Raw genomic sequence first — 18535 nt, forward strand, 5'->3', positions numbered from 1 at the left:
CTGGGTGTTCTCCTGCCTGTCTGTGATTTCCCGGCCCCTCGGCCTGCTTCCACTTTGTGAATGTCCTGCCTCCTCTGTTGTAAATCTCAGCAGTCACCTGTCATCCAAAGACTGGAAGCAGGTGGAGGGATCAGAGAACCAAAGACAGGGAGGAGAAGACCCTGTGTACAGTCCGGCCCCTGTGCACCGAAATCTAATTAGCAGAAAACATTAAATAGTGATTAAAGAAGAACCCAAAAACAAATTTCTTCACCAAAGGTATCAATGCAATGACTATTACAGCACCATTACAGCTTTGTCTTTCCAGATTCACCACATTACATAATGTCAAGTTACCAGACAGAAGATATGTTTACACATTGCTTTATTTTTAACATATATTTTTTACAAAACAAATAAATTACCATATATTTACATATTTATCAATATACATTTATACATAATTACATTCATCACAGGTGGATTGAGAACCATAACTATCCTGTCCATGAAGTCGTAGTTTGTTCAGTCATCATCCAAATAATCTTACAATCTAATGCTTATGTACAAGGTATAAACATAAACCATGATATCCATAGTTCCAAGCTTTAGGATTGTAGAGCACATTGTGCCAAAGCAGAAATAAGCGAATACATTTTTTTTGTCCCTTCACTGGCATCCACATTCTTCTACTACCATGGCTTCATGGACTTGGAAAGCAATATTCATATTGTCAAAGTACGCCATGCTGAGGGAACTCATCTTGGTGGGAACGCAGCACACCTCTGGGGCATTTTTACTGTTATAGAAGTTTACTAAGCTCTGTGAAAGAAACAGAGATATAAAAAAAATCCATCAAACAGTTTATCTATACATAAAAATATATGCTGTATATGTAATATTTTTTTACGATTGTTTTGCTGATAGATTATACTTAAAAATTAGATTAGCACAATTACATATTTAATTTGTACTTTAAAGGCTTACATTAAATGTGTAGTTTTTGTTGACCCCTTCATGACTGGGCTATTTTCTTTTTTTTTCTTTTTTTTCCCTCTCCTTCTTCCAAGAGCCATATCTTTGTTATTTTTCCATCCGGCAGTGACAACCATAGAGATCTGCTGGAGACCTCTGGTTGTCATGCCAATCCATCGATGACCCACGATCACATGATGGGGTCACCGATGGGCGGGATTTTCGGCATTCTTACTGGAAGTACGAGTTTAATGCCGCCGTCAGAATTTAACAGCTGCGGGAGGATTGTGATTCCACCCGTGGCTGTTAGAGGCACCTATCAGCTATTCAAAACAGCTGACATGAGCCGGGTGTGATGCACCCATCACTCAGCGGGTTGGGGTATTCTCGCTTGGCAGCAAAAGTCCACTGTACAGGAGCAAATTCTTCCATTAAACAAGTCCAACTCAGGCTTATTACAGAATCATAGACCACTCCATAACCCGTGGTAGGGCATGTGAACAATACATAACCCACGAACAGTCCATTCCAGTCCGGTTGCATTTGCACAGTTCAAATGCCTGATATCCATCAGGACACAATTCCCCAGGCTCAGGGTTACCTGGTTAGCAGCACCTCAGGTTTTCCCCAGCCTGTCTTCATCTGGCTCCTGTTAGTAGTCAGATCCTTGGTGCTTCCTGGACCTTCACAAGCTCCAGCCAGCTCCCGTCTCACACATGGGCTTTTCCCCCCATGTATTGCACACAGGAAATATGTAGGACCTTTCTGTGCTCACAGGAGCACACCCCCTGGGAGATATGTGGTTAGCCAGTCCCACCCGTCACTATCTGGTTAACCTTTGAATCCAGCCCTTAACTAAAAATGCAGGTTTGTGGGACTACAAGACCCAGCAACCTGTCCTTGATTCAGATTGCAGCAAAGCTCTGTCTGTGTGATACATAACTGTCTCTCCATAAACCATTAGTTGGTACATCACACGGGAAAGATGTGGGCTCAGCACCGGAGCCCACATCAAAGGGAGGCATTCCGACAGTGGCATACTAGTACGCCCGATGTCAGAAAGAGGATAAGTAGGGGCCAAACATTTTCAGAAAAATGTTGCTTGTTACACTATTTTCCAAGACATGTAAGGTTTCAATTTTTGGGCTTTGGGGCTGTGTGAGGGCTTATTTTATTGAGCCCTGAGCTGACATATTTACTGATACCATTTTGGGTTAGGTATGATTTTTGATTGCCACTTGTTATATTTTATTGCATTGTTGCAGAGGCCAAAACAATGTAATTCTGGTGTTTTGATTTTTGACTCATTACCCGTTCAGATTAATTCATTTTACATTTTGATAGATTGAACTTTTAAGAAATCAGTGATATCAAATGTGTATTTTTTATTTTATTTTTTTTCATTTTTTTAAAACATTTCTTTTTTACTTTTACTGTGTTTGTTGATCCCCTTAGGGGGCTTGAAGTTGCGATCATCGGATCGTTTGTACCATACACAGCAGTGCATCAGCACTGTTATGTATAGCGAAAATCATCTTCTGCCATGAATGCCAACTAAATGATGGCTTTCACAGGAGGATTGTCATGACAAACACAGAGGTCTTCAGCAGACCCCCGGATGTCATGGCAAGCCATCATCTCACCACGATTACTTCATGGGCATGCCGATGTGTGTGTGTGGACTGACGCCTCCTGCCAGTGTATGTTAATTTCCATTGTCAGAGATTGACAGCAGCATTTAACAGGTTGACAGCCGGAGCTGAAGCCCCACTCTACCCTTGACTTTTAGAGGTAGATGATGGCTGAATATTTCAGCCATCATCAGCCATGAAATAAGCAGCCTTGGCTTACGAGCACACATCAAAGTCAGTGACCCGACATGTGACGTAACTGTACGTTATATTTTGTGAAGAGGCTAATACACAGACTGAGAGCAACATGAAAATTCTTTAGTGTACATATGTGTCTTTATTCATCTTTATGTACCTTGGGGCTTCCTCCTTCACATAGCTGGTCCTCGTCTTGGTCATGGTCCTAGTCCTAGTCATGATCCTAGTCTTACACTGCTAAAACTACATTTCCTAGCAGCACCCTGCTTCTCAGTGCTGCAGAGATTTTCTGGGAGCCATCAGAGAGATTGCACTCATTGCACATGCTCATCCTGCAGCATTGGAAGGACGGGCAGGATGGATCCAATGGCAACAGGAGGGTAAATACTGTAGGCTCCGGAGGGGTATACTTAGGGGGATGATATGTGCAAAACAGGGCAAAGTTAAAAATGAGTTATATTGGCACAAATGCTCAATTATATATGTGCATTATTATAAGATGACATTGTGATTTTGGGAACAGCCCTTTAAATTATGAAATATGCATTCATATGTAGAGGGTCTGCGTATGAAATGCATCTATCTATCTATCTACAGTATCTTTAATATGTCTGATGAGTTCAACTGCATCTCTAAACAATAAGAGTTCCCTGCCATTGACCCATTGATCAAGTACCAGTTGCTGTAGTTTAAAAAAACAAAAATGGAAAAATAGGTTGAGACAGGTGACTTTCTATTTTGACGTTGAAGGGAGTCACTACGTGAAGGGACAATTGGGGTCCAAGGTCTTGAAATAGAATACATTTCTCCTGCCAAATATTTTTCTTTGCGGCCTCCTTCAACCTAGATCTGAGATAACTAAATCTACAAGTGAACTGTTTTCGTAGCAACCAATATTTACTTTTATGAAAAAGAATATTTGCTTAACACCGTGAATCAATATAATTATAATTTTTTATGCTTATTGAATTATTCTTGATTATTCTTTTTCGATGTGGCAATTACACCAACCTAAAGTAAATACTTTTGCCGGCTTTGTTTTACTCTTTAAATAAGTCTTTACAATTCTTGTGCCACGTGTAAACATTACTAAAGGGTGCCATTAATCTGTTTAATTTAAACAAGAAGCTATCCATATGCTAATTGTACAGGACTTCCTGCTGATTGTCTTCAGGAGTATAAGAATGTGAGATTTTCTCACTTTTTCCTCACAGCCAGTGGCCAAGGATGCAGCAAGTTTGAAGGTCAAACTATACAGATAAGTTCAAAATGAAGTTGACATTACTGAAGTGGCTTCCTATGGTCAAAGTCTGACGTGTTCTACACTTGAAAAAAATTAACCGTTATTTATTTTCTTAACTACAGGAACTATGAGGGCACCGTGATTAACCTATTCAATATAAGCTCAAATAAAATTGTGCACAGGGAGTACACAGAGCGGGCTCAGGAACTGAGCCTGCACCATATACAGAAGATGTCACCTGTTTTATACAGCCAGCATCTACCAGTAACAGCATTGACTAGAGCTAGCTAAAGGTACCATCACACTCAGCAACTTTGCAAAGAGAACGACAACAATCCGTGACGTTGCAGCGTCCTGGATAGGATAGCGATCTCGTTGTGTTTGACATGCAGCAGCGATCTGGATCCCGCTGTGCCATCGCTGGTCGGAGCTAGAAGTCCAGAACTTTATTTCGTCACCAGGTCGGCGTGTATCGTCATGTTTGACATCAAAAGCAACGACGCCAGCAACGAGCATAGGGGGCGTCGCAGCGTCTCCTTCTAGCCAGTCGGTTCACTCCGGCTGTTTGACATGGAGCTAACAACCAGCGAGAACGAGAAGTGAGTCGCCGTTACGTCACTGGATCGCTCCTGCATCGTTCTGGAGTTGCTGTATTTGACGTCTCTACAGTGACCTAAACAGCGACGCTCCAGTGATCTAGTTTAGGTCGGCTCATTGTCTATATCGCCGCAGCGTCGCTGAGTGTGACGGTACCTTTAGATTGCTGCTGTTTAACCATTTACATCCTGCTATCTAACACTGACAGCAGCATTTAAATGTTCAATTTACTATAAGGGGAACTAATAAAATAAGGTAAAATATAAAAAATATAAAGAAAGATAAACAAGACAGAAGAAGAATCGGTGCCTTTGACGTGTGCTGCTGGAGAAGGATGTTATCAATACGATGCATGGCAAGAAGAACAAAGAAATAATTTTCTAACAAATCAAGCCAGAAAAGTTACTCGAAGCAAGGATCACCAAGCTGTGACTTGCCTTCTTTGGACACATCATACGAAGAGAGAAATTACTGGAGAAGGACATCATGGTCGGAAGAATAGAAGGAACAAGGTGAAGAGTAAGACCAGCAATGAGATCACGTGATACAATCAAGATATTGGTGGAGAAGACCCTGGTGAACCTATCTAGGCCTGCATGAAATCTATCTTCCAACAGAGTGTTCATCCATCGAGTCGCCATGGCTCGACATCGAGCCAAAGGCCATTAAATAAGAACAATAATATAAAAATTGTAACTAGTGTTCAGCGATACCTTCCGATATTTGAAAGTATCGGTATCGGATTGGATCGGCCGATATCCAAAAAATATCGGATATCGCCGATACCGATACCAATACAAGTCAATGGGACACAAATATCGGAACGTAATAGGGAGCAATCCTGGATGGTTCCCAGGGTGTGAAGGAGAGGAAACTCTTCTTCAGGCCCTGGGATCCATATTCATGTAAAAAATAAAGAATAAAAATAAAAAATATGGATATACTCACCCTCGGACGGCCCCTGGCTGTCACCGCTGCAAGCGTCTGCCTCCGTTCCTAAGAATGCAGAGTGAAGGACCTTCGATGACGTTGCGGTCACGTGAGCGGTCACATGAGCGGTCACGTGACCAATCACAAGACCGCGACGTCATCGCAGGTCCTACACTCACTGCATTCTTAGGAACGGAGGCTGCCAGTTGCACCCCTGAGAGCCAGAGGCCGTCGATGGGTGAGTATATCCATATTTTTTATTTTTATTCTTTATTTTTTACATGAATATGGATCCCAATTCCGATTTCCGATAACGCAAAAATATCGGAACTCGGTATCAGAATTCCGATACAGCGAATATCGGCCGATACCCGATATTTGCAGTATGGGAATGCTCAACACTAATTGTAACTACTTCATTTTCCCAGTTCAAAAAATAAAGAAGTAAAAATAATTGCTATCATTATGTCTATTAAATTCTTCTTTGACAAAATGTTAAATTATTTATATACATTAAATGGCAAAAAGACAAAAATCTGAAATGCAAGAATTACAATATTTCAGTTGACACAATTGTCCCCCAAGAATCAATAAAAAGTTATCAAAACATATCTCCCCAAAATGGTATTAAAGATATCAACATTGTCTGCAAAAGCAAAAGAAAAATTACCAGTCACAGAAAAAGGCAACAAAAAAACAATTTTTTTGTTTTTATAACCACTAAAATATAGAAAGAACTTATAGGTTTGGTACAACTGTAATCCTATTGACCTAGAAAATTATGTTCCCAGGTCATTTGTTCACTCTAATGTCCCTTGGATTTTTCTTATCCATTTTTCGTGTATTATATGAAAATCACCGTCACCGTTCATTTTGCACATGCAGATGATCATCACAAGTAAATGGAAGTGTAATGAGTGACTGTTGACATACCATAGTTTTAATTGATGCTCATTATTGGCAAATTATCTTGCCCATGTGGAAGGGCCCAAAAGCTGTTATATACTGAAAATGTAGATGCCAGTTTTGACCATTTTTTGCTGACCATCTGTACCTTTTTGTGACACAAATAAATATTACAGATACCAACCAAAGACAGATTTGGATTTTGGTTTCTGCTGGATGTGGCAGAATAATTCATGCTAAAAACAAATCTGCATATCATTAGTGGAAGCTCAGACCAGACTATTTTTATATCTACTTTTGGTAGACTTACCTGTAAGTATGAATGATTGTTTGGTTTGACACCCTCATTCACTGGACTTGGGCAAGTGCCTTCACATCGATACGCATTGAACTTTTTTGGGTGAATGATCCAAGCATCCCAACCAATCATCTTAAAATTGACAATAAAATCTACTCTTCTGCAAAGATTGCTTGGATTGTCAACAGGTGGTGCTTGCTTAATCTGATCTTTAATTATATGACTTCTCCTACGTCTTCTAGAGACAGTGATGTTTTTTATGGATGGCATTGTACGAAGGTATTTTGAATGTGTGGCATCTTGCAAAAGAGTGGCAGTCACCAATGACCTTTCCTTCATGGACGTATTGGAATATACAAACATCAGCACCTGCTGATCTTCAGATGTGTGCTTTTTGTATCTTTTTTTTGCACTCTCCGTCCCTGGGAGCCTTTCTCTAAGTTTTGCGAGGTGAATGTCAGATTTATTATAACTGTCAAACCATTTGGAGACAATTTCTGTAGCATCTATAACTATCCAACCTTCTGCAGTTCTGGACTGAAGTTCACTTTTAGATGTTCCCATATAGACATAGTTTTTGCATAACTCACTAGATCTTTGACATGCTGAATCGTGATGAAAAACATCCATAATCACTTGTGCTCCTTCTCCAGAAGTCTTTTCTAGTGCAGATGTTCTAATTCGGACTTCGGCAAATTGAAGCTCCTCATCACTGTTGAGAGATGAAAAGTCGAACACCAGAACACATCTTCCTGCCATTTTGTCAATGCCTAAATGAAAGAACAAAAAATGCAAATTAAAGCTGATAAATAGAAATAAAATACACAAGAAAAAGTAAAAGAAATACAATTATATATTTCAAAGTTTTCATTTATGCAACATCCTAATACAATCTTTAACATTGTGTCATGCTATGAGATTCTGTAGAGATGTCAGCTTTATTTTATTTGTCATCACCACATATTGCTAAATATAATAATACCAAATAATACCTTACATAGTAGAAGTAATACTACTACTATCAATCGTCCTATGGTCCTATGAACAATGTGTTTAGATATAGAAACTGATTGCTCACTAAGACAATGACTTCCAAATAACTCACTAAAACCTTCAAAAAGTTGGATGTACGTTTTTTTTACTTTCCATTTTCTTATTTTGTTACAGTTTTACATGTACTATGTGGAGAGGCATCTACATATCATTACCTAAGATCTGCTTTGAGCCTTTTCCTGTTAAGTCAACCTCCTGTTGCCTTTGACTATTCCTTGTGTACCTTACTTGTATTAGTGGTGAGGGATTAGATTTTTTTAATTTGATTGTGACAAGGTGTAAATTTATGCTTGCAGAGTTTGCTTTCACGCTTTGTTTCTTTGCAATTGTAAGTGGCAAACAAGTTTTAAACAACTTACAAAGTGGTTGACTTGTCACTTAACTAATCCTTCCAGAAAACACAATAAATGTGGACACGTTTTGTACTGTGTATGCAGTACAGACAGCAATACAGTTGAATGCTCAATTTCTCTGAATTTTACTGATTATTGTTACACATTGTTTTTTTTTCAATCAGTGCCTACTTGTCAACTATTTGCTGTTAGGTCCAGAAATATTTAGACAGTGACCGAATCTTTGTGATTTGGGCCTTGCGTGCCACTATTTTGTATTTAAAATGAAAGAACTGAGATGCAGAAGAGGGGACTTTCAGGTTTAAGTAAAGAGGTTGAACAAAAATATCCTGTGAAACATTTAGGAATTGTAAGCATTTTTTACAAGGCCGACTCATTTCAGGGGCTCAAAAGTACGGTAATTGGACAAATTAACTTTACCATAAATATAATGATCATTTTTAATACTTTTTCAGAGAATCTTTTGCAGGCAATGACTGCATTAAGTCTGAAAGCCATGGAAAAAATTCTGGGTTTCCTCTTTTGTGATGGTTTGCTAGGCCATTACTGCAGCTGACTTTAGTTGTTGCTTGTTTGTGGATCTTTCTGTCTTAAGTTTTGTCTTAAGCATGTGAAATGCATGCTCTATGCAGTTGATATCTGGTGAATATTTCATTTATTTGCCTTAAAAAACTTCTGGGTTGCTTGATAGGGTTATGGCTTGTTCACTATCATTGTTGGGAAAGGCCAGATGATGCAAATTTCCCAGCTTTATAAAAACTCATGCTCCTCTAACCTTGTGCCAAGACACAGCAGCCATGGATTCTTCTAAGCAGCTGCCTAGCACTCTGAAAATGAAAATGGTGGAGGCCCACAAAGCAGGAGACGGCTATAAGAAGATAGCATCACATTTTCAAGTTGCCCTTTCCTCAGTTAAAAATGTAATTAAGAAATGGTAGTTAATAGGAACAGTGAAGGTCAAGAAAAGGGCTAGAAGACCAAGCGAAAGACCTTCAGAAAGATTTAGCAGACTCTGGAGTTGTGGTACATTAGTCTACTGTTCATAGACACCTGCATCTCTCCTGCATTCTCATAATAGAAATCAGTGTCAGAAGTATGCAAAAGAACATCTAAACAAACCTAATGCATTTTGGGAACAAGTCATGTGGACCCATGAGGTTAAGATACAACTCTTTGACCACAATGTATGTGTGGAGAAAAAAGGGCACAGTATTTCAGGAAAAGAACATCTCGCCAACCGTTAAGCATGGGGGTGGATCAATTATGCTTTGGGGTTCTGTTTGCTGTTATGATCCTGGTGGTAAGGAACACATGAACTGACCTGATGGGTAAACCAAAAATAAGGACAAGCTCTGGGAATGTGGGAACTTTACTGACCGCAATTCTGATCCTATCAACACACACTATAGGCAGCCGTGGAGCATTCCTAACTCGGCCTAGATGCCTCGTTCACAGCCTGAGAAACTAGCTACCCCTAGAGAGAAACAAAGCCTCACTTGCCTCAGAGAAATTTTCCCCAAAGTGTAAGCAGCCCCCCACAAATAATAACGGTGAGTTTAAGGGGAAAACATAAACATAGAAATGAAAATAGGTTTTAGCAAATGAGGCCCGCTAATAACTATATAGTCAGAAGATAGCAAGGAATCTGTGCGGTCAGTATAAAATACTACAAAAGTATCCACGCAGAGAATACAAAAAGACCCCCACACCGACTCACGATGTGAGGGGCGCAACTCCGCACCCCAGAGCTTCCAGCTAGCAATCAAATAGCATATAAGCAAGCTGGACTGAACTCATAACATACCGAGAAACATTTTCAAATAGCAATGAGCAAAAATGGACTAGCATGAACTTAGCTTCTCCACGAGGAGACAGGTCACAAGGGAAGTCCCAGAGAGATCAGAACCAGTACTGAATACAACGACAGCAGGCAACAAGTAAAGGTCCAGATGGAGTTAAATAGGCAGCAGGCCTAGCAGGAAACGAGGCAGCTGGAGTCCAGCTACAGACCAGCCGAAACACTAAAAGCCACCAGAGGGAGCCCATGAACAGAACTCACAAAGTACCACTCATGACCACAGGAGGGAGCCCGAGAACGGAATTCACAACAGTTTGCAGCCAGTGGCACAGGGAACATTTCATGGATAGAAGGAAGAATGTATTCAATGAAATTACAACAAATTCTTGATGCAAACACCATCTGTAAAAAAGCTGAAGTTGAAAAGAGGATGGCTGCTACAAATGGATAATGATCCTAAACATATGTCAAAATCCACAATAGACTACCTCAAAAGGCACGAGCTGAAGGTTTTATAATGACCCTCACAGTCCCCTGATCCGAACATCAATGGATATCGGTAGCTAGACCTCAAAATAACAGTGCATGCAAGATAAACCAGGAATCTCACAGAACTGGAAGAATTTTCCAAGGAAGAATGGATGAAAATCCCTCAAGCAAGAACTGAAAGACTCTTGTTTGGCTACAAAAAGAGTTTACAAGCTGTGATACTTTCAGAAGGGGTGCTACTAGTTACTAGCCATGCACGATGCCCAAACTTTTGCAAGTGCCCATTTTCCTTTTTCTAATTTTTAAAATGCAAAAGATGAAAATATATACATATATACAGTACAGACCAAAAGTTTGGACCCACCTGCTCATTTAAAGATTTTTCTGTATTTTCATGACTATGAAAATTGTAAATTCATACTGAAGGCATCAAAACTGTGAATTAACACATGTGGAATTATATACTTAACAAAAAAGTGTGAAACAACTGAAAAGATGTCTTATATTCTCGGTTCTTCAAAGTAGCCACCTTATGCTTTGATGACTGCTTTGCACACTCTTGGCATTCTCTTGATGAGCTTCAAGAGGCAGTCACCGGATATGGTCTTCCAACAATCTTGAAGGAGTTCCCAGAGATGCTTAGCACTTGTTGGCCCTTTTGCCTTCACTCTGCGGTCCAGCTCACCCCAAACCATCTCGATTAGGTTCAGGTCTGGTGACTGTGGAGGCCAGGTCATCTGGCGTAGCACCCCATCACTCTCCTTGTTGGTCAAATAGTCCTTACACAGCCTGGAGGTGTGTTTGGGGTTATTGTCCTGTTGAAAAATAAATGCTGGTCCAGCTAAACCAAACCGGATGGAATAACATGCCGCTGCAAGATGCTGTGGTAGTCATGCTGGTTCAGTATGCCTTCAATTTTAAAAATCCCCAACAGTGTCACCAGCAAAGCACCTCCACACCATCACACCTCCTCCTCCATGCTTCACGGTGGGAACCAGGCATGTAGAGTCCATCCGTTCACCTTTTCTGCATCGCACAAAGACACGGTGGTTGGAAACAAAGATCTCAAATTTGGACTCATGAGACCAAAGCACAGATTTCCATTGGTCTAATGTCCATTCCTTGTGTTCTTTAGCCCAAACAAGTCTCTTCTGCTTGTTGCCTGTCCTTAGCAGTGGTTTCCTAGCAGCTATTTTACCATGAAGGCCTGCTGCACAAAGTCTCCTCTTAACAGTTGTTGTAGAGATGTCTGCTGCTAGAACTCTGTGTGGCATTGACCTGGTCTCTAATCTGAGCTGCTGCTAACCTGCGATTTCTGAGGCTGGTGACTCGGATAAACTTATCCTCAGAAGCAGAGGTGACTCTTGGTCTTCCTTTCCTGGGGTGGTCCTCATGTGAGCCAGTTTCTTTGTAGTGCTTGATGGTTTTTGCCACTGCACTTGGGGACACTTTCAAAGTTTTCCCAATTTTTCAGACTGACTAACCTTCATTTCTTAAAGTAATGATGGCCACTCGTTTTTCTTTACTTAGAATTTGTATTATGGCAAGAAAAAAGCAGTTAACAGTCTATTCAGTAGGACTATCAGCTGTGTATCCACCAGACTTCTGCTCAACACAACTGATGGTCCCAATACCATTTATAAGACAAGAAACCTGACAGGGCATACCTGTGTTGGAAAACCATTTCCGGTGACTACCTCTTGAAGCTCATCAAGAGAATGCCAAGAGTGTGCAAAGCAGTCATCAAAGCAAAAGGTGGCTACTTTGAAGAACCTAGAATATAAGACATCTTTTCAGTTGTTTCACACTTTTTTGTTAAGTATATAATTCCACATGTGTTAATTCACAGTTTTGATGCCTTCAGTGTGAATTTACAATTTTCATCGTCATTGAAATACAGAAAAATCTTTAAATTAGAATGTGTGCCCAAACTTTTGGTCTGTACTGTATATACTGAGGTCATCAATGTCTGATAACTGGGGGTACGACAATCAGAACCCCGCAGATCAGTTGTTCCTAGTGTTGGCAGCTGTTGGAATTGCCCAGTTATAGAGCTGCATTGCACAGCTCTGTCAACTGCATAGTGATCCTGGCTGAGTACTTCACAACTACCCCCTATTCATATAAGTAGTACCAGGCTATGGCCACAATACAGTTAATGGAACTGTGCAGTTCCATAACTGATAAGTTCAGGCCCTTGCTGGCACTGGGAGCAGCTGATCAGCGGGGGTGCCGAGTGTCGCACCTCCACCTATCAGTTGTTGATGACCTGTCCTGAGGTGGGCCAATGCATGTTAAAGTCCCAGACAACTTCTTTAACATGAGATCACTGGAATCCAACCCCTGTCACCTCCACCAATTAGCTGGATATTTGCTATGGTGAATAGAATAATAAACTGCAGTAGTTGACAGCAGCCATTAAACAGTATACAGAGCTGTGATGTTCTACTTGATACATTGCTTACAGTTGTACTCTGCTAGGGCAAATTTTAACTGACTGGTGTGGGTGCTAGATGTCAGACCCCCAATCTCATAGTGATCAATTATTCCATTGATAGGTCATCAATAATTTAGCACAGGAGACTCACTTTATAATATACTAATTAATATACAACATTAAAATTACCCATCATATAAAACCGCACTTATAATGTCCTAAAGACTACATTTCTTGTAGAAACAGCTATAATTTTATAGGTATTTCATAAAAGCTGCCATACAGTAAAACTATAACTTCTCCAAAACTGTATTTGTTCAGGGAGCAGATTTGAAATGTGGTTGACTGAATGTAAACTCTTTTAGTTAAAAATGATGAAGTTCAAACTAAGAAACAAAAATTTAAAAAATTATTAGACGCTGTTTTCAAAGTAGTGCAGAGAGGACTTTTGCTGAACTAATCCACTCATGTCCTCGTTGAACGTAATTCACTTAGATGTGGATTGCAGTAATGCAGGTGTTAAGAGTTTTCTATAGGACTGTCTGACCCACACCTAAATCAAGCCTCTTTAGTCTGTAAGAGAACAATACTGGTGAGGACTCCTGTTGGGCTGAAGGTTGGCAGAAGTCTTCTGATGAGACCTCACTCAGAATAGGATGTGTATTGGTGCTGTGTGTGTTAGGACATCACTAAAGAGTGTCTGGTTAAGAGATTTATACTAGACTGGTATCAATGTAAGCACATCAAAGTAAAAGAATATGAACAATCTATGGATTTTTGTAAGGAATTCAAATTCTGCTAAGAATTTCAAAATAAGACAGGAATGCAATTAACTAAACATATGAGCCCCAATTCATTATTACGTTTCTACTTTTTTTCTAGAGTAAAACTGGTTCTAATAGTGTTTTTTTTTGTAACCTGCACTTTATTCATTATGTAATTTGTGCTTGTTTTAAGTATTACTTGGCTTCATCAGCTTTTATTTTCTGTTTATTTTCCTTACCCAGATGTTTTAGCCTAATTTATCATTTTTCGACTTTTCAAAATGCACATTGTTTTGCACAATTGTATTATTATTATTATTATTATTTATTTATTGATATAGCACCATTAATTCCATGGTGCTGTACATTAGACGGGGTTACATCAAAATACAAATATCACTTACAGTAAAGGTACCTTCACACTAAACGACTTTGCAACGATAACGATCCGTGACATTGCAGCGTCCTGGATAGCGATATTGTTGTGTTTGACACGCAGCAGCGATCTGGATCCCGCTGTGATATCGCTGGTCGTTGCTGAAAGTCCAGAACTTTATTTGGTCGTCAGATCGGCGTGTATCATTGTGTTTGACAGCAAAAGCAACGATGCCAGCAATGTTTTACAATGGTAACCAGGGTAAATATCGGGTTACTAAGCGCAGGGCCGCACTTAGTAACCCGATATTTAATCTGGTTACCATTGTAAAAGTAAAAAAAACCCCACTACATACTCACCCTCTGATGTCTGTCATGTCCCCCGGCGTCCACGCTGCTGCTCAGAGCTTCCTGCACTGAATGTGTCAGTGCCGGCCGTAAAGCAAAGCACAGCGGTGACGTCACCGATGTGCTTTCCGGCTGGCGCTTACACAGTGCAGAGAAGCACAGCGCCGGGGGACGCGGCAGACACCGGAATGTAAGTATGTACTGTTTGTTTGTTTTTTACATTTACAATGGTAACCAGGGTAAACATCGGGTTACTAAGCGCGGCCCTGTGCTTAGTAACCCGATGTTTACCCTGGTTACCCGCGGACTTCGGGATCGTTGGTCGCTGGAGAGCTGTCTGTGTGACAGCTCTTCAGCGACCACACAGCGACGCTGCAGCGATCGGCATCGTTGTCGCTATCGCTGCAGCGTTGCTTAATGTGACGGTACCGTAAACAAAACTAACAATGACAGACTGGTACAGAGGGAAGAGGACCCTGCCCTTGTGGGCTTACATTCTACATTCTTGTATTCTAGTACCTTATATCGCATTTTTATTTTTGCTTAGTTAACGACTGATTTGCATCATTTTAAAGTATAATGAGACTTTTTGGTGATAAAAATGTAAAAAGAAAGAAATAAGTCCATCTTTGATTTTGCGCAAAGTTCACTTATGGCGCAAAGTTCACTTATGGCGTTGAATACCATAAGTGAAGAAAGAAAAGTCACTTAAAGAAAATCAAATGATGAATTGTGAGTCATGGTCTTTAGAACATTATGAACATTGCAAAAAATGAAATTCCAAATCAAACATTGAGAAACATAAGACCGTATGAATAATTATATCTCACATGTGGCATCATCGTCAGGCTTCGTTGTCACACATCATCATTGCTGCCATTATATCAACGGCAGACCTTCTTTTAGACACCTTCAAACTTTTAACAGGGTGTATCAAAATCCTCACTGTTACTAAGTGCTGGACCAGATAAGCAAATTGCAACACCGTGGAGCTGAAGGAAATGGTTTATTGAACTTGCCATTGATATTGCTCCCTAAATATTACAGTGTCATATGTAGATGGGGTTGTTGGAGTACATATACATTTGAATTACAGTGTATGTCTGATGGGGTGACATATTGCACAAAATGTTCTTATAGAGTGAATGACACATTTTTGGGAGGCAGACAATAGATTGTAAATGTAATAAAAAATATTACATTTTATTAGCTGTCCTGTAAAATGGGTGGATTGTTCCTGTCTTTATTATTCATTTAGATTAAGAACCATAGATTGACCTTGATGGAATAAGAAACATTTTAGTTCCTATAACAAGTGTAAATCATCTCAGATACAAGGTATTAGATTTATCAGTGGACCTCATTAGCTTGGATTAACACCAACTTTCAAACCTTAAGTTCTCTTACTGAACCTAATTCTTATGTCATAAGAACAATTAATTAGGTTTTCGTTTCAGAAAATGACTTTGGTTACACAGTGTGTCATCCTTCCTGAAATCACCAGCTGTTCTTTTTTACCATAAATTACTAATTTAGACACACATATAGACACACGTTTTAAGGCTCTGTTCACATTTGAGATTTTTCCAAACCATTATATGGTCGCGGTATTTTTGAAGGAAAGTAAGGCATATTCTATATCATATTTCTTGACCACAATACCCCATATTAAATCAATGGGGTCTGCCGTGATTTGTTGTTATCACTTTTCATCTAGATCCAACACACCTGTCATTTACTTCTTATTTATTTAACTCTATATAGCACTATTAATTCCACACCTCCTTACACACATCACAATCACTGTCCTCGATGGGGCTCACAATCTAAATTCCCTATCCCTGTGCCTTTGGAGTGTGGGAAAAAACCGGAGAACCCAGAAAAAACCCACGCAAACACGGGGAGAACATACAAACTCCTTGCAGATTTTGTCCTTGGTGGGATTTGAACCCAGGACCCCAGAGCTACAAATCAACAGTGCTAACCACTGAGCCATGGTGCTACCTGTGACTTTTTATGAATGGTGGACATGTGAATAAAGACACATAAAATGTCCATAAAGGCAATATATTTGATCAGGGCACTAGCTCAGTAGCATATCTCTGTTCTGTGACATCCTTAAGAGTATTAATGCAATGATTAGCAATTAGTCAGATATTATTTATTATAGTGTGTAAGAATATGGCACAGTCAATCTAATACATAAAGATAACAGTCAAGTACGACTAGTAAGGTCACGAAACACAGCTGCTTACTGAAAACTAAGGAATACATAGACATACAAGGGTCCTAAGACAGAATATATGGAATAGATGTACTTACTTTTAGCTGCAAGGCTCCTGATAATATCAGCTTGTTGTCTGGAAGGAAAGCCAAGTAGTGCTGGTGGGGTCAGGTCTCCGACATGCTTGGTATCCAAATGATGAAAACGTTGGTAGAGGCTGAGCATGAGATTGGGCGGATGTGGTGAACCTCTGTCCATGCTTGCTGCTCCATCAGTCCTGTTGACATATTTCTGTAGAGAACCATAATCCGATCTAAGGTGGCTTTTCAATGAGTAACAGATTGCTCCAGGTATGAGTAGTAACAGGAAAATACCATAGGCGGAGGCAGCCATTGTCACCATGTATATAAGTGTTTTTTTCTAGTGTTATCTGACAGCATACAGTGTGCTCAGGCTTTTTATTGGGCTCATTTGCATGGCTAATGCATATTCACAAGTTTACTAAGGGGTCATTCTGTCTAAGCCAATTGGAAACTAAGGAAAAAGTAACACCTTCGGCCAGACACTTCTTTGTGTCTTATACAAGGATTAGAGGAGATAAGACTATGGGATAGATGCAGAAAAAAAAATAGAGTATTGATAGTGTCCAAAGCTGCATCTGAACAGGTCTGCATCCAGGGAAAAAACAGCTACTTTGGGATATATTATAACGAATTGTGACATCTTCTATTTAATTTTGGCAATAAGTATGACAGTCTGATTCATATCAACATTTTCTACTTGCTAAAATGTAGTGTTCATCAAGAATGTGGTGTGGATTGTGAATGATGCTTTTTTTATTTGTCCATTAGATTAAAGTAAACCTTCAATTACTAATAAAGCAGGATCCTGCACTATATTCATTTTTCTATTCATTTTTCTAAATCAATTGCTTTAGTTATTTTGCCCTAAATAGCAATATTGACCATCTACGATACATGTTTTGTCTTTGTGTTTCCATCTCCAGAGCGAATGATAATAATAATATGTATAATTAGTGCAGAATAATATTACATTATACTATATTTGAGACAGACACTTAGGAGTCCCAAATGACTTAGCGGATCCATGCTGCTATCGAGTGCAGAATCGTGAATGAAGGTGATTTAGAGAAACAATTAAGAGCAGGGGGGTCAATTAATTTTCCCGAGGGACTACATGAAAGACAGTGACTGTTGTGGTGGGCTGAACCAATAGGCTGAAATGTATTCACCTCAATATAAATATTAACATACTCATTATAATTATTATTTTACACTAATATTATCACTTAATATTGAGAAGAATTAAGTATGCTGACATCTCCCTATGTACCATATGATACTGTAATCAGCCCCCCTATATATAGTATAAGCCCCCACATGGCCCCTTCATACAGAATGAGACCTCACATAACCCCTATGTACAGTCTGAGCCCCCACATTGCCTCCTACGTAGAGTTTGAGCCTTCACATTGCCTCCTATATATAGTATATAGTATGAGTCTCCTATATACATACAAACCAAACATCCCATACACATGAAGAAATCAAAAACACATAGTCACCTTGCTCCCGTTCCCCGACACTCTGTTCCGATCTCCGGTGCACCGACTCTCTACACAGCAGACACAATATAATGACATCATTGTGTCTGTTGTTTCATACACTGAATGGTGGAAAAGAAGCCTCTTACCTCTACCAATGTATTCAATGTTGTCTACATCCTGAGGATGCAGGTAGCAGTGACACCAGGAAGTGTGCGGCGGTGGATGGGCAGTGGGTAAGGTCAAGGTGTGGCCCATGGGCCATTGTTTTTAGCCCTTCAGCTTTTTCTGCCTGAGGGCCAGACTAGAACAGCCAGAGGGCCGAATATGGCCCACGGGCTATACTTTGCCCAGCTCTAATTTAAAGAAACAA

The 18535-nt window shown here is 39.8% G+C and overlaps 1 protein-coding gene across 1 annotated transcript; it reads right to left on the reverse strand.

Moving 5' to 3' along the window:
- Positions 1–356: 356 nt before the first annotated feature.
- LOC143767756 (nodal homolog 4-A-like) lies at positions 357–16991 on the reverse strand. Its single transcript, XM_077256274.1, has 3 exons — positions 16697–16991; positions 6770–7527; positions 357–801 (listed from the first exon to the last, which is right to left on the reverse strand). The coding sequence occupies exons 1-3, from the start codon at positions 16989–16991 to the stop codon at positions 649–651; spliced, it is 1206 nt and encodes a 401-aa protein (XP_077112389.1). The 3' UTR covers positions 357–648.
- Positions 16992–18535: the final 1544 nt, after the last annotated feature.

Source organism: Ranitomeya variabilis, chromosome 4 (assembly GCF_051348905.1).
Source record: "Ranitomeya variabilis isolate aRanVar5 chromosome 4, aRanVar5.hap1, whole genome shotgun sequence".
Classification (NCBI taxonomy): domain Eukaryota; kingdom Metazoa; phylum Chordata; class Amphibia; order Anura; family Dendrobatidae; genus Ranitomeya; species Ranitomeya variabilis.